This window comes from Acanthisitta chloris, unplaced genomic scaffold (genome assembly GCF_000695815.1).
Source record: "Acanthisitta chloris isolate BGI_N310 unplaced genomic scaffold, ASM69581v1 scaffold1737, whole genome shotgun sequence".
NCBI lineage: Eukaryota > Metazoa > Chordata > Aves > Passeriformes > Acanthisittidae > Acanthisitta > Acanthisitta chloris.
The window spans coordinates 128969-147038 of NW_008684243.1; the positions used below are offsets into that span (position 1 = coordinate 128969).

The following is an 18070-nucleotide window of genomic DNA, read 5'->3' on the forward strand; positions in this document are numbered from 1 at the left end:
CATCAATGTATTGGCTTTTTTCTCAACAACTGAAAAAAATGAATGCAAGAATTGGGAAATCATTTACACCATATTATTGACTAAAGGAAACTTACCTAAAGGAACCATCCAGATTTGCCCTATGAATGAAACTCAGTTTTGCATCAGCCCAGTAAAGTTTCTGCTCGTCAAGATCTATCGTGAGTCCATTTGGCCAATAAATATCTGAATCAACAATGATTTTTCGCATGCTGCTGTCCATTCCTGCCCGTTCTATTCTGGGTGTTTCACCCCAGTCAGTCCAATACATGTACCTGAAAAAGACAGCACAGACATCCACAAATTAAGCCACAATACATGCTGCTTAGCTTTAGGAACAGAAGGGACAGCAGCTCTTTGCAAAGCCTGTAATGGTATAGAGCAGTGTAGAGACAACGATGGACATCCCCCAAACTTCAACATACTGATTAACATAAACCAAACCCCAGTTCTAAGGATGTAAAAGCCTCTGCATGATGTATTACTGTTCTCTTCCAGTGTTGAGCAGTACCTGATTGTCATAAGCATTTACAACTGAGCATCATCCTTGTGTGGTCAGTTATTACAAGTTAATATCCTAATTCACATTCTGAAGCAACTAATTACTTATCCAAACAAGCAGAGACCAGAGCTGAACTTCCTTTTACAAGTCTAAAGAGAAAAAAAGAAAAAAGTGCCCTGAAATTTGTTTCTGTCGATAAATAAACCATGACTCCATGCAGGCTTAGAAAGACATTAAATTTTGGGGTTCTTTTTGTCCCCCTCCTCTACATGTCCCAGTTTCCCTGTCACTCCATCCATGGGGTAAGTTAAGTAGCGTGAATAGAGACATTAAGAGCACATACCAATGAGAAAAGACCAGATCCAAATGTGGCAAATCACACAACATCTGCATGAAAAGTTGAAACTGTACAGTTAGGAGGGAAATTGTCTGGACAGAAGATGACAAGTCAGTTCCCAGCTGGTAAACATTACCCAGCCTCATATATTCAGCCTGCAAATTCAATATGCCAGTGGTACAAACACAACACAGCCAACTCCTTGCACAGCCAGCCCAGGCCAGTCAGAGAAACAGCACTGCTCTCCCAATGCCAATACAGCCATCTGGGGCATGGGGCTGTGTCAGGAAGCCTTTGACCCAAGTGAGCCCTCAAGCAAAATCATGTGTCTGTGCACTGAGCTCATCCCCTCTCCAGGTTCATGGTCCTGTGTTACATCAATGGGAGAGCCAGATGGGCATCACATGGGTAAGTGCACTGAGCTGTGTCTAAGCTAAGTCCTCTTAACACTGGAGCTCCAGAAAAGCATGGTAAAGAGGCATCTACTCCATCCTGCAGAACCCATGCTTAGCCAGATTTTTCATCACCTGGATTATACCAGACCCTCAGCTCCCCTGAAGAAGTCAGTATTGGCTATGCAACCACAGTAGGAGCCACAAAGGAAGTAAATGGATGTGGATTGTGGAAACACACATGCACACACAAAGCTTCATGTTTTCTTTCAGGAAAGGGAATGCCATCCACTTCGGGAACAAAGTGGGAGCTACATTTGTAATTGCTGTCATGTTACTCAGCAGGATGGTCTCCCCTTGGCAACACAAGATCCTCCTGTAAACTGCACTAGCTCTGCAGCTGTTTTACATGCAGCTGGGGCCATCATTTCAGCCAAGGAGGAACAGGCAGCTGCACAGTTATCCTCAGCACATGTCCCTTAACCTTAAAATGCTCTGACCTCCATGTACATACTCCACACCAATTCAGGCATAACTCCAGTTCCAGGGCAGTCACTGCATCTATTTACACCATTTGGATCATAGCAGCATATATAATTATTAGCATGTTTATCCCACTGAAAAAGGGAATACAGATAACAATATGAACAGACAGAAATTGCTCAGTTGTGTCACAATGCACACACCTGACCCTGAGAGGGTAAAACAAGCAGTTTTCTAGTTGAAATAGTAATGCTTCCATGCAGATTTCTGAGACAGCTCACTTGAGAGTAGCTGCAGCAGTATCATGTCCCCAGATGCCTTCCCAAAATTTCTCAGTTCCAGCAGCCAGGATAGACTGACTGCTCCTGAAGAAGCAGCAGCAGTAGCTGAGCTGCCCCAGTTCACAGGACAACCTATGAATGTAAATTGCCACTCATTTTGGTTTTCCATAACAAGTCAGGCTGTAATTTGTGGCAACTCAGACTGTGTGGGGAAGCAGCTATTGACAAACAACAGAAGACAGAGAAAAGGAGACATGAAAAAAAATTGTCTATGCAACCAACTGGTTGATACTACTGGTGAATCAGACTGTGAAACTGATGTGGCCAAATACTCATTTTTGGTCAGGTCAAAACAGTTCTCTGATGTAGCTCACCTGCACTAGCTCGCACTGCCTGCAACCAACTCTACAAGAATACAGACAAATGGACTGCTGAATTAAGAAAAACCTGGCTATTAAAGGTGACTTTGTGCTGTATCATATGGCTATGTCAATCCCACACTTATTAATATATTGAACTGTGTCAATGCAAACTAAAAAGGAGCTTAGACCAAAATCAAAGATCCCAGGACAGCTATTTAAAAGCAAAACCAAAGGAGACAAAACTAGCTAAGTCCTATTAAACCTTAAATGTTAAATGAACCTTGTAACAATGAAAAGGATGAAAAAACATCCCCAAAATTGTCACGGAGCAAAATTCCTCTCCTCACACCTTCCATTAAAATTGCAGCCTGCCCTGAAGCTCAACGCGTTCAGATGAAGAAAAGAAAAAAACAAGTCTGTAAGCCAAAGGGCCCTCCTAGCTTTGCTAGGATACTAAAGGAGTTCCAGCTTGAGAGCCTCTTCCCAGAAAACACTCTGTTGTCTAATTTCATAGGTGATGTGTTTACCCTTGGAACCAGAGACTGCTGTACAAAAGTAGTATTTTCAAAATTACATCTCTGCATTTCACCTCATTGTCAAGTACTAAGCTCAATGCCTGTGTCATTCAAAGGTTTCAAACTATATGGTACTAGAAAGCAACTGCACCACAAAGGAAGGCTAGCAGGATGAAGATGCATTTAGACAACATGGAGAACAATCTGAATGCAGACTGTTTTTTCAAAGCACTTCTCTCCCACTTGGACTTTTTTGAAGCAGCATATGTCCTGACTGCAAGGTGTCTCTGTCATCCCCTGAGTGTCATAAAGCTGATCTTCCTGGTGTACATTGTAGAATTATTGAGTCACTGCAGTAATCAAGCACCTAATGAACTAATAGTTTCATTCCCTCTGAGTGCTGAACAGCAGCCCTGGAAAATTGCCAATCCATGGCATGGCAAATGCAGTTCTTGTCTCCATTTAACCCTCTTGCCCTTTTTGAAGAGGTTTCCGTCCTTTCATGTCGCAGCAGGTGCTGAACTGCCAAGAATTATAGGAAACTGGCTCTGGTTTGAAGATCTCTTAACACATCAAGACCCTGAACTGCAAGTCTGGATGCCACTGGAAGAAGAGATCAGCTGTTCCTGCAGCTGGAGTGGGAACCATGGGGCACCATGCTGCTGCCAAATGGAGCAGCTCCTTCCCTGGTGCTGACATTAGCACCTTACAAGGAAACAAAGAAAAAAACCTCAAAACCTTACCGTTAGCAAATGATCAGTCTGACCCATGGTGACCCGGCAGTGGTGCTTAAACAGAAGGAGCAAATAAAGGCAGCAACCACCCAGCCATCTATGAGACTTTCTCAGAGAAAGAGGCAATTCTCATCAGCTCACCCTGGATAAGTCACTCATCTCTACAATTAGCTAGGGCAGTCCTCCCCATCCCTCTCCTCCCTCCCTAACATCTAGGCTGTTTTGACATATTTTTGGCCAACACAAGGCACAACACAGCACTAGACATCAGACTCTGATAGGCCATAAAATTTCATGTTTTAACTGCATGTCTGTGAGGGATTTTCAAAAACGCACAAAGTGACAAGCTTTCCTCTTTTTTGCCCTCCTCTATTTTGAGTGACAAAGCTACTTCAAACCAAATTAAGTACAAACTGTCCTGGCTGAGACACAGAATCACAGACCCATACACTGAGAGTCAGCTGCCAACAGAAATTTTTTTGGGCAAGTTATAAATCCTAGAGAAAAAAAAACCATCCATAGTTATTATGGAAAGAATGGTGACAAGCTTTCCTCTTTTTTGCCCTCCTCTATTTTGAGTGACAAAGCTACTTCAAACCAAATTAAGTACAAACTGTCCTGGCTGAGACACAGAATCACAGACCCATACACTGAGAGTCAGCTGCCAACAGAAATTTTTTTGGGCAAGTTATAAATCCTAGAGAAAAAAAAACCATCCATAGTTATTATGGAAAGAATGACACAAGCCCGACAGAAATTTTTTTGGGCAAGTTACAAATCCTAGAGAAAAAAAACCCCATCCATAGTTATTATGGAAAGAATGACACAAGCCCAGGTAAAGCAGCACTGAAACCACTGGAACAGCAACAAGAAAAAACTTTGGGAGTAGGGGGAGCTTCCTTGATGTGATTAGAGAGAGCTACCTACCCTTGAAATGACCCATGGACCTGATTAAGAAAATAAGTCTTCCATCAAAAGCACTGAAATCTGCTTGCACTAGCTGGTTTCATCACAGAAAGAGCCATACAGGAAAAACAGCAGAGAAATTAAGGATTTTGATAATGTCCAGTAGTAGCCATTACACTTTTCATCTTCCAAATGTCCCCAGTACACAGGACCAATTCTTACACAAAGAGAAGATATGTTTGATTAGAGCTTTATGAACAGGGGGAGAACACATAAAAAAAGCTCCAAGTGGTTTCTCAGAGAAAGAAATCAGTCTGCTTGCCACAACAGCTTCCGTGTGGGGAACTGATTTAATTCAATCTGATTTAAATTAACCTTCATTCAGTAGCCTGGAGTGGTAGCTGATATATTTATTATTTCTGTAGAAGGAAAAAACAAAGGTTTGTTTTTTAGAGTCCATATCTCTTATTGATCTCAATAAAAACCAAATGCTTTCAAACAGTCTAGATACCATCCATGTTTCTGGGACAGATGATGGGTAAAGACTGGGATTTTTGTTTTGCTAGTGTCCAGGACCTTAACAATCCCTTTCATCATTTAAAAAAAAAAAAAAAAAAAAAAAAAAAAAAAAAAAAAAAAAAAAAAGGAAAAGGATACTTAACCCAGCTAACACTTCAGGAAAATAAGTAGAGTATGCAAAGAATCTGGGTCCAGCACTACCTGGGCTATTATGCCTCCCTGTTTTGGAAGCCAGTTGAAAAGCTGCACACTGAATACTAATGAAGAGCCTAAGGCAAGTATTTGGGTAGTTTTTGTTTGGATGATTTCGGTGGTGGTGGAGGTATTTTTAAATGTAAATTACACAGTTTAAAATACCCCTGGGGCCAAGGCATACACATAACAATTGTAAGAAGCTAAAAATATCAAACCCAGTATTTCCGTACACATTAGATCGATCACATTTTGGGACTGAGATTTGGCATCTGAGGAGTTTTGTATCTCGCTTGGATAGCAACAGGTCAATACAAGTGGAACGGCACTGAGGCTAGAAAATAAAACTGGAAACATGAATTCCTAAAGGGCTAATTAAAGCAAGAAAAAAAAAAGCCATTGTGAGCAAAATCACCACTAAGCAGCTATCACAAATCAGTACTCTTTAAAAAAACCCCAACCAAACAGCACTACAGAAGGCCTGAACAAAAAACAAACCTCAGACAAACCCCTGGGTTGTTTTACTCAGTTCTTCAGAGGTGCTTTAGTGTCTTCTCCCCTTTTTTAACCTTCATTCCAGACTTTCAAGGCAAAAAGGAAGGAAGGGCAGGGGAGAGAAGAGACTAACACACAATAACAATTTCACAGGACTTGCACCAGTTCTGTCCCTAAACTGCACTGCATTTTGCTACACCAATGAAACTAGCACAACAAAGCAGAGCAGAAGCCAAAGCTGCATCAAAGACACGATGCAAAGGTACACTGCAGAACACACAACACTGACAGTCCATCCTCCAGTTGCCTCCAGTGCCAGGCTCAACAGAGCTCATAAAACTCACTCACTGCTCCAGCAGTAAGAACACTAGCTGCAAGCTAAGACACTGAGCTTTCTAGTCAGAAATTAGTTAAACAAATGCAGTTCAACTGCAGTCAAATCGCTGGGATTTGGCATAGAAACTACCACACTGAATCAGGGTTTAAATGATGCTTCAGCCCTGTCAGAAGAACAGGCCTGAAAGCCACCTTGCAAAAACAAACAGATTCTGAAGTTGGCAAACTGCACCCCAGTGGTTTGTTTTGGTTTGGGTTTTTTTCCCAGCTTAACTCATTTTAAAATCCCAGGTGCAGGAGGAAAACCAGGATAAAGACCACATTTCCCCCCAGTTTTAAAGCTGCAGGTCATTTCTTATTTCCTGGGGCTTCGTGTCTCTTGTCATCATTTTTGCAAAGACTAGAAATCACGGCCATGCCCTCAAAGCCATCTGAGCTGGAAGGTATCACAGACATAATAAAAAGCAGCCAACACTGCCCAAACACTTTTTCCATCTCCCAAAATGCAGTACAGTTGCCAAACCTTACATAACCTGCTTACACAAAAGCAGCCAGTTGTACAGATGATATAAATCAGCACAAACTTCTCCAATTTCAACAATGTTCTCGAACTTATACAAGCCCATGGCACAAAACAGGAGTTTACAGGAAATTGCTATGAAGTTTAGATTCCTGCACATTTAGAGCTTACTTCCCCCATCCCACCTTTAAAGCTACAAAAACTCCACTGTGAAAGCAAATAGCCCCAATTGTTTACAGAGGAGAAAAGAATGGCTATCTTGCATAGCATTAAGCTGCAAATCACTTACTCAAATTACCTTCTTTTCTTTTCTTTTTTTTTTTTTTTTTGGTTTTTTTTTTTTGGTTTTTTTTTTTTTTTTTTTTTAGCACTGAATTTTGAGACCTGGATGCTCTTGACAAAACACATTACATCGCACCCAAAAATATGCCACAGCAGGTAACCATCACAAGTAATCACAGCGGATTCAAAGACATGTATTTAAAGCAAAGCAAACAAACCTCGAGAATCACCCTCCTCCACTACAGTTTTCCCATTGGGTCTTTTATTCTAACTAATTTATTTCTTTAAAATATACACATTATACATACATTGTATAGTATACATACATACATATACATATACTATTTGGCAACTGACAACAAAGAGAAAAGGCAAAATTGTTAGTCAACCAATGGATGCTCAAATATTATTGACGTGCTTGCAAGGAAAGAGCACATCTTTCCCTGCTCACCCATATGGAAAGGAGTAAGACACTCTAGTGATTTCTCAAAGCTAAACAAACATTCAATCTAACTTCAACAGTCTCTTAAAAAGCCAGGTAACATGACAGCGTGAAGCTGAAAAATCCTTGGAGTGAGGGATTTAAGAAGATTTCCAAACACATTAAGCCGGAGGGCAGCAGTAAGGAGATACTTGCAACACTACTCAATGGGGTTAGGAAGAGAATTTTCAAGTTGGAATGCAATATTACTGCAAATACATCTGATAAGTTGAGAAAAAGAAACTGCACTGGTAGGATTTCCTGGGGGGGAAAAAAGGAGTTGCACATGCTTTGTGTCTTATGCACTTCTCCCTCTAAAAGGCTGTTGAGCACATTCATATGTAAAAACTACAGAAAACAGAAAAACAACTCATCCAGTCACATTCAGAGAACCTCTAAGGTTGGACACTCCACAACCTCTCTGGGCCACCTGTTCCTGTGACCCATCACCCTCTCAGCAGAGTATTTTCTTTCATTTATGCAGAATTTTCTCTACTTCAGTTTGTGCTTATTGCCTCTAGGTCCTTTCATTGGATACCACTTAAAAGTCTAGCTCCAGTGTTTTTACTCCTTCACATCACATATTTATACACATTGCTAAGATCCCACTCCACAACCTCTCTGGGCCACCTGTTCCTGTGACCCATCACCCTCTCAGCAGAGTATTTTCTTTCATTTATGCAGAATTTTCTCTACTTCAGTTTGTGCTTATTGCCTCTAGGTCCTTTCATTGGATACCACTTAAAAGTCTAGCTCCAGTGTTTTTACTCCTTCACATCACATATTTATACACATTGCTAAGATCCCCTGAGCCTTCTGTCTTGTCTTCTGAGCCTTCTGTCTTCCAGGGTAACCCATCCCAACTCAATCAGCCCTGCCTTCTATGGTGAATGACCCAGTCCCTTAATGATCTTTGTGACCTTTTGTAAGGCTCACACCAACATGTCCATGTCTCTCTCGTGCTGGGGAGCCCAGAACTGCACACAGTACTCCAGGGGTCGTTTCACCAGCATTGAGTAGAGGGGGAGGTTCATCTCCCCTGATCTGCTGGCAATTCTCCTTCTAATGAAGCCCAGGATGCTGTTGGCTTTCTTTATAGCAAGGGCATAGTGCTGGCTCATACGCAGTTCACTGACCCCAGGTCCCCTTCTTCTTTCACGAAATGTGATTTATTTTATGAAAGGGAAAAATAGTCCAAATCTCACTACATTCAACCCATTTTAAGACACACTTCAGACACTCAAAATTCAAGGTATCAAAGAGTGCAGAATGAACTGTTGAAGTCTTTTCATCAGCTTGTGAGCTACACCCGCTCATGACTCTCATGTCTACCTGAAGTCAAACCTAGATTTTTTTCCTCTCTCCATAATGAACACTGACTTCAAATATATGAGGACAGTCCAAGAAATTATATCTATACTTTGTACTGACTTACAGAAGATCAGGATCCAGCAAACATAGTGAACAACAGTAATCCAATTATGCAACTATGGTTTTCGTGGCTCTATTACCCACAGATCTCACAACTGCCCTTAAACAATTCTCTCAAGCCAATGCATTTTATCTGTTTCAGTGTGCTGATGCAATTTAACTCCATGTTTGGGGAAAGGTACACTCCAAAAACAGAGAGCAATTTGTCAAGGCATGCAGTCCAAATGCTTGTAATTTTAAACACAGTAACAAAGAAAACCCTACAGTACACCTTCAACAGGTTATGTGGGAAAATTCTTACCTCAGCTTACACTATTACTTGATTTTACACACACACACAAAATTAGAAACATGTTTTGAGTTAAACCAAAGCAACTCACCCATGACTAACAGAATGGTGTCAGTCCGGCCAGACCAACATGTTGTATATGGCATCATTTCCACACTGTGTAGTTATAAACTGCACCCATCAAGTAACCTAACCAAAGAGAATTCCAGCTTCCAGCATGTCTTTGGTCCCAGAGCCAAAGCTACAAGACCAGAGCTACGTTCCTGACTTCACCTGAGAAACCACTGCAACACACACTGGCAGTCCGACAACCAAAGACATCCTGTTGTTCTTTCTGTTCCCTTTAAAAATTGTGTAGAAATTTAAAAGACAAGAACATAATTCTCAAACTACTTAATAAGACTAAACGTGTACAGGGCAAAGGAGTATCAGTCTCCAGGACTCAGGATAGGAGGAATCACAGAACCTGTAGCAAAAACCAAGAATGCTAACAAGGGAATGAGTTCAATAAGGTTATTAAAGAAGTCTACATATTTTCACCTCTTTCCCAACTAATTTTTTTTGCTGGTGAGGGGGACGTAAATCACTTTTATCCTGTCATCTCTGAGCAGGCAACTCTAGTCTCAAATGAAGCAAAAGATCTTTGAACAATTTAGGGACTTAAGTCATATCTATGAGCACGAAAAGGGAGAAATAAGCAAAAGAGGACAAAGCATTTAAGGAAAGGCTGTCACCATCAAGGACACCCATCTGAAAATTAGAGTAAATAACATTTCCCACAAGAACTCCAAGTTTCTTATGCATGAGACTATTTGCAGCTATTTGGACACACAATGTAGGAAAAGCCTTCCAACTTCCAGAAATTACAGCCATACCAAGAAACTGGATCTGACTCCTAACCAATTTTATGGTTAAATACTTTTCTTCTTCCATTTTAAGAAAACAACTGTACTATTCATATATTCAACACCATTACAGAGTTTCAAATAGCTAACCAAAAGCTTAAAAATAATTCTTTACTTGCAATTAATTAGAGGCACACAGGATATAAACTAATCTGTAGTTTTCGAGCTAGCAATAATCTTGTTTCACTCAAAACCAGGGCACCTTCTTCATTTTCATCATGTATCTGAGTTAAAGCAAGAGCTTCTAAAAAGCACAGTCTTAACTCACATGTTGTTTCATGTTTTAACTCTCCACTATTTGCAACAGTCACAAGATTTTATTCAGTATTCCCTCTCAACTACCCCAAAAGAGGTAAGATCTGAAGATAAGCTGCTTACATGATACATATTTCATCATTCACAGTCATTTGAATCCCAATATTCAAAGTCTCAGTCTACTGCAGCTCACACAGATCAGGCTCCAGCATATAGATCCCAATAATTTCAACACAGAAAACCAACATGCTTAACCATAAGTATGTGACACGCAGGTGTGTGAGACCAAGGTCTGGTGAATCATCAGTAAACACCACTGCAGTTTTATTGATGTGCTGCTGTAAACACAGTTGTGAGTTATGTAGGAACAGCTATAGGTCTGTTCATGGTTTTGCTGTGACACTGAGCAAACACTGGGTTAACAACTAAGTATGTCTGAGGCTTTCAACTTGAGGCTCTGAACTGAAAGCTTCCTAATTTTCATAGCTGTCCCTTCTATATCCATTTTTTAATATCCAACTTCTCATATTTGTCATCTAACCCCTTCCTTTTCTCAGTGCCAGACATACCTTAGGTGAATGATAGTCTTTGCAGATTTTGGCTAACTTGCCATCAGCAACCTGAAGCAATGGTTTAGCTGGGCTATGGCACACGCTCTCTTAATGCTGTCCAGAACCTGATTAGACTTGTTTTAACCTCTAAACTAAATGGCCATTCTGCAGAAAGGCAAAACTCATAGACTCATAGAATCAACTTGGTTGGAAGAGACCTCAGAGATCATCAAGTCCAACCCTACCGTGGTTACCAGACCATGGCACTAAGTGCCACATCCAGTCTCAGCTTCAAAACCTCCAGGGATGGTGAATCCACCACCTCCCTGGGCAGCACATTCCAATGCCTGAGCACTCTCTCCATAAAATCTCTCTTCTTAATATCCGACCTAACCCTCCCCTGGCAGAGCTTGAGTCTGTGCCCTCGTGTCCTGCTGCTGGTTGCCTGGGAGAAGAGACCAACCCCCTCCTGACTCCAACCTCCTGTCAGGGAGTTGCAGAGGGTGAGAAGGTCTCCCCTGAGCCTCCTCTTCTCCAGGCTGAACACCCCCAGCTCCCTCAGCCTCTCCTCATGGCACTTGTGCTCCAGTCCCTTCACCAGCCTCGTTGCTCTTCTCTGGACCTGCTCCAGCACCTCAATGTCCCTCCTGAACTGAGGGGCCCAGAACTGCACACAGTAAGGTCCTTGCTCTTCTCTCCTCCATGAACATCATTTCTACAAACCCCACCAGAGTCAGCAGGCCAGCTCAGGTATGGCAAATCCAACAACCCCAGTGACTGCACCAAGAGAAAACTGCTGTTATAGACACACCAAAAAATCCACAATTACTTTTCTTAAGGCAACCAATTTTCATTTTTCTTCAAAGTAACCATTTCAAAGATATCTGATTCAGCTCCCTGTGCTTCAGCAAACAGAGGAAGCAGAAACTTCTTAAGCATTCTTGTCTGCTGAATAAGCCAAGCTATAGAAAATAGAGCCTAAACTTGAACAGTAAGCTTGCTCCAGAAGGTAACACAGCAGCCAGCACAGAGCTAGGAACAAATTCAAGAATAATATTAACCAAAGTAAATACTTCTAATACATTGGAGGCTTTAATAATGTGAACTAACTATTTCATTAAGCACTTAGTGAAAAAAAATCAGATACAGGATTAAAGATGTGCTACAGCTTCTCAGACTCAGAGCCCTGTGTTACACACTGAAGGTAACAAGCCTCGAGATTTATACGTCGTGGGTTTAATGACCCTTGTCCACACACATTCTAGGCTGTTCAGATCTGAGACCTTCCCTACAGGACTGAGAATTAACTCATTTGTTTTGGCTATTCATTCATGGTAAAAACTTCCTTCTGAAATGCATTCAAAAACAATGCTTGAAGGTGCTTTGCACTGCACTGCACAGAATTTGAGCTACCTCCTCAGCTGGGCTGGAGTAAAATCTTTGCATACACTAACTTAAATTTTGTTAGAAGTTGCTATCCTAAAAACACAGGAATATTTATGCAAAGGCTACAAACTCAAGCTTAAAACACCAACACTACTTAATCCCCCATCAACAGTCTACCTAGCAAGAATGTACATAAATGCTAATCTTGTCCAAAACAATGCCAAGAATTTTAGCCTAATGTCCTCCATTATATAAACTCAGCTTCACATAATCTATACCAGGACTGGGAGCTTAAAATTCAAAACAAAATGCTAGAGAATTTGCAGAAAAATGTTTTGTATTCTCCTCTGTTTGCTCAGTTTATCCTTTATTTCAGGGAAGAATAATAGGATTTCATGTCCTGCTTGCAGAAACTGAAGCTGACTGGCCTGTGCCTCATGAGGTTTTCTCCCTCATTTTCTGGGCTTCCCACCCAGGTTTCTCGAGCAGAAACTGCTAAAAGGACAAAATCACATCTGTGGAAATTCTTCTGAACTGAAAGCAAATGACTAGTCACTGCAAGATTGCATCAAGCAGTGTTAAGAATCCTAGTCTCAATTTCATCTGATTTCCTAATCCAGAAATAAACACAAAGTTACTCAAATGCTCTAATTGCAGCACTAAATCTTACTCTTCTGTCACTTGTAATTACCTGTATTAGCCACGATTACAAAAACCTATTTACAAAACGATATTAAATGGTTTTCTCCTAGTGTCATCCACTTTCCTTCCCCAGAGAACACCTGGAACAAAGGACCAAATGACTCTACAGGAACTTAACCCCAGAGCCAAATGCAATGATCACTACTTCACAGTCCATCCCTCACATACTAAAGGCTTGGTCACTACACCTATAATGTTCCTGAGATGAACACTGGATATTCAATATGTTCTCTATTCTCTCAAACTAGTCTATGTCTTGAAGAATCACACTCAAAACAGAACAAAAACCATTTATTAGGCAAACACCACACTGGGCACAACATCTCACTGCAAACACCACAACACAGTGTCCTCCATTCACCTCTGCAGAATGGCCTTACTAAGCTGGAAGAGAAGACAAGTTGTGACCAATGTGCACAAGGACACATTATTTCCTCCACAAAAGGAAATACGATTTGTTTGACACAGCATTCTTGACAAACTCACGTTTGGGTACTGCAAGGAACAGCTAAGCATTTGCAAACTGTGAATTTGTCCCATTTCTCTTCCAGAAACTGAAGCTGACTGGCCTGTGCCTCATAAAGTTTTCTTCCTCATTTTCTGAGCTTCCCACCCAGGTTTCTCGAGCAGAAACTGCTAAAAGGACAAAATCACATCTGTGGAAATTCTTCTGAACTGAAAGCAAATGACTAGTCACTCTAAGATTGCATCAAGCAGTGTTAAGAATCCTAGTCTCAATTTCATCAGATTTCCTAATCCAGAAAAAAACCTACAAACTTACTCAAGAGCTCTAATCTAATTGTAGCACTAATTCTTACTCTTCTGTCACTTGTAATTACCTGCATTAGCCATGATTACAAAAGCTTATTAACAAAAAGACAAATGCAAAGGTATTAAATGGTTTTCTCCTAGTGTCATCCACTTTCCTTCCCCAGAGAACACCCATGACAAAGGACCAAATGGTTCTACAGGAACTCAACCCCAGAGCCTGCTGTGCTGAAATCAAATGCAGTGATCACTACTTCATAGATGCACCTATGAAATATTTCAGAACTACCAGGTGAAATGAAGTGGTTGTAAAAACAAAGTAAATTTGAATGTTTTATTCCACAAATAGATGTGATGTCTGATTTTTAGGGGGGAAGGAGTTAAGTTTACTATATTAGATAGTGATACAAGCTAACCTGTCCTTAATTCAATACTAGATTTTGTCACTTTTACCCAGAAGAGCAGCTCTATGGAGGCTGATTTTAACAGATCATAACAGAGATGAACTGGTTAATTACAAAGGATAGCTCTATCTTTGTAATTCATTTTCACCAACTGTTTATGTTCATTTGTAGCAATGGACTAATACACAAATCAAACAAGTTAACCAGTAGAAATGTCTATCACAAGATAAAACTGATAGAGGTGTTTCATTTAAACTGCTGCTTCCAACAGGAAGAAAAAAATCCAGTTTGTAGGCTAAAATAATGTTCAGGACAACCATGATGGCAACCCAAGGATGTCAGATCATCTGTCATTCCCTCCTCATCTTAAGTAATTTTGTTGATCAACACCAGAAGTGTTAAGGTGACCAGCTGGTACGCACACATCTACATTTTTGGCAAATCATTCTTGTTTCTTACATTAACCCATTCCACAGTAACTGCTCATACTTGCAATCCTTCCCTGGAGGAGTAAATGCAAGAGAAATCCTCCAGGAAGGAAAGAATAAGCTACTACAGACCTACAGAAAGGCAAAACCAAGGTGAGATACTCAATACACACCAAAATAGTGTCTTCTTTTGTTACACTTCTTTGATTTTGTGTATGTTTAAGAAATGCTACACATCTATGTTGCACAGAGTATTGCTGCAAAGAACTGCCTCTCAAAGTTACACAGAACAAACCACACCTGCATCCCTCCTTCTTCCAAACACAAACAAGGATTACACTTGAATAAGCACTGCAACTTCACCATCACCACTGATGATTTGAAAAATGCTCTCCTTTTGACCTGTACCAAACAATATTTTATCTCCCAGTTGTTCTAATCCAATTAAAAAAAAGTGATTTCACATTACCTGCAGTATAGAAACAATATACCATCATAAATCCTCAGTTAATTCCTTAAATATTTTAAAACAGGAGAGTTAAAAAGCACATAATTTGGCACAAAATTATTGCCATGACCAATAGTTAAGCTACCTAAAAGAAATAATCAAAAGGCAAGTAACTGCATCCACCTGCAAGATGTCAACACAGCATTGGTATTTCATGGAAAGTGTCAACATTCTGATTTCTCTTATCAGTATCATCCCAAAATACTCAACATCATATTCCCCCTTTAAATAAACTACTGAACTCTAGATCTATTAGTCTTCAGCATTAACTAATTCTGCAAAGATTATCTGCTGTCAGGATACCACAGGATTCCTGTTAAGTTACTTAAAACACTTCCATACAGCCGTTTGCTATGGGAAGGATTCCTTTCACCTAAAGGCATCTGAAGTGGAGGCAGGATTAAGAGGACAAGGACACCTCTGGAAAAGTCCTTTGGCCCAACAAAGTCACTCCAATTTCCCTTTACTGATGATGGCTGTACCTTTACAACAGTTACCTGAAGGGCACAGGCAGTTCCAGCATCTGACATGCCAACAAAATTAGGATTTTGTTTCTTTGAGTACACACTGTTTCATTTAGTACTTCTATGCCCTTTACATATTAATCATAAATGCACCCACAACTCCTCACACCCATCTGAGAAGCCTTATGCAGGAACCACTGCAAAAACCACCTGACAAAGTTCCAGTCTGTAGCATGACAGTTGCTGGCCTGGCAATCAGGTAGTTCTCAAGAAACTGTCCACGTCCCAGAGAAAGATAAATCACAAAGTACTTGATATTTGTGACTTATCCTAAGCCCTTGTATAAATTCAGCATCCCTTTGTAAAGAGGCCAGACTGAGTGAAAATGTTCAGCTGACACTAGATTTTCTTACAGATGAGAAACCTACATACATATACAATACAGAAGAAGAAAATGTGATGTCTGAGAAGATAAAGCGATGTCTGAGGAAGTGTTGTGAAAAGAGCAGCAGATTAGTGGCAAATCACCTCACTTGTGCCAATTTGTGCACACAAAAGAAATGCATCTCACTTCTCTTTCCTCCTTATCATGAGGGTTCATCTAGCACAGCAGATCTTCAATCATCACTGCAATGATTGAAGGATTATGAGGGTTGGAATGGACCTTACAGATCATCTAGTCCCAACCCCCTGCCCTGGGCAGGGACACCTCCCACCAGAGCAGGTTGCTCAAGGCTCATCCAGCCTGGCCTTGAACACTGCCAGGGTTGGGGCAGCCACAGCCTCCCTGGGCAACCTGTGCCAGTGTCTCACCACCCTCACAGGAAAAAAGATGTTCCTAATATCTAGCCTAAATTTCCCCTCCCTCGATTTGTACCCACTGTGATCCATCATCACTTAAAAGCATCATGATTTTGTTTACCAGAGCACAGCAAGTCAGAATTCCTGTTTCACCTCATACAGATTTACACACCGTGATGTCTAGATACATTAAATAGACATCACATATCAAATCAAAGTTAACTTACCAGACAAGATAACTGAGAAAACAATAACAAAAAATGCTTGGAAAATTAATTACTTTTCAGAAGTGCAATGGAATAAGTTAGGTAATTATATTGCTTGAATATTTGGCTTGGCACCTAAGAACAGCTGTATTTTTCGTTTGGGCTCAATGTCTGGGCTGCCATTTCTTGCCACAAAATATTTAAGTTCAAACATATTTTCACTTACAGACCTGGAGAAAAATACCTTGGGAAAATGTCAAATGAAGCAAAAGGCTATGTATTTTTTCTTTTCAGAAGTAAAAACTCAACATAAATCACCATTGTATCCATTTAAGCATTTAAGCTAAATTAATATTTACCCATGAGCAGGATCCAAAGCTATTGCCCTGGGCTGATCAAGGTCTTGCCAGAAGAGGACTTTTCTAGATGTTCCATTGAGATTAGCTACTTCTATCCTATTGGTTTCTGAATCCGTCCAGTAAAGTTTTTTCCCAATCCAATCACACGCCAGGCCGTCCGGGGAAACCAGACCAGAAATGATGACATTCTGCACCACATTCCCAGTTTGGTTAATGTAAGTTTGCTTGATGGCTTCTTCACTCACATCTGTCCAGAAAACGATGCCTTGTGAATACTGGAAGTCAACCGCAGCAGCATCCTCTAAACCACTGACCACCACAGTGGACTCCAACTTTGTGCCTCCAGCGTCCACGAGCCGAACGTCCCGCCGGTTGGCAAAAAGCAGAAAGGGAGATGCTGCAGAAGAAACAGATGAAAACATGTTAGTATTCTTGGCATCTACAGATGTTAAAGCACTGACTGTGCATGTGGAAGAGGAGGAGGATTGCTTTTCCCAGATCAGCAGGGCAGGGAGTACAGAGAAGTTTCACATCAGAGAAAGATGCACCATATCCAAAAACCTCTTCCTCCCATATGTCAGACAAAGGTGTAGAAAAGAGATGAAGAGCAGGCCCAATTCTTTACCTGTGGGATATGAACAGCATCTTCAACACAGTTAAGCGTTCAAACCGAGACCTTTCAACAGTAACTTCAACAATACCTTCTGTCAATCTATAACCCAAAGCTCAGAACAAATTAGAACAAACTCAGAAAAAAATCTTCATGGTTTAAAAGCTTGGTTCGAGCAGCTGAATCAGTAACAACACACAGAAACAAGTTCTGATGCCTTTTAGAATAACAGCACTAGACACAACGCCCTAAAATGTTCCTACTAAGTTCCCTCCTAGATGGCAAAAACTGTGACAGTTTCAGAACTACTGCCTTCTCCCCTGCACCACAAAGAAAGAGAAATTCAAGACAGTTTGAAGGCAGACAATGGTGTGGGTTGTGGAAGTTTGTGGAGACTGCTGTTAGCTCAAAGAGGCAGCCAGAACAAAAGGACAAAGGTTCTCGCTGTTTGAAGCTCTAAGTAGGTGGTGGAAGCTGAAGTCCTAGTACTGAATGACAGGGCTTTGAAAAAAAGAGCTAACTTATGAGTGATGCAAAGGGATGGGAAGCTTAAAGACACGTAAAATGACAGCCATAGAGACGTTCCAGCAGTACCTGCACAAGTTCTAGATCTCTTGAGTGCAAGGTTCAGCTGGACCACGACAGGAC

General features: G+C 40.8%; 1 protein-coding gene across 1 annotated transcript in view; it reads right to left on the reverse strand.

Moving 5' to 3' along the window:
- Positions 1 to 17210, reverse strand: part of LRP5 (low density lipoprotein receptor-related protein 5) — a 122540-nt gene extending 105330 nt beyond the window's left edge. Inside the window, exons 1-2 of the mRNA XM_009079257.1 lie at positions 16813 to 17210; positions 96 to 293 (exon numbers count right to left, since the gene is read on the reverse strand). Coding sequence (XP_009077505.1) covers positions 96 to 289 — 194 coding nt within the window. The 5' untranslated portion in view covers positions 290 to 293; positions 16813 to 17210. The remainder of the gene's footprint in view (positions 1 to 95; positions 294 to 16812) is intronic.
- Positions 17211 to 18070: the final 860 nt, after the last annotated feature.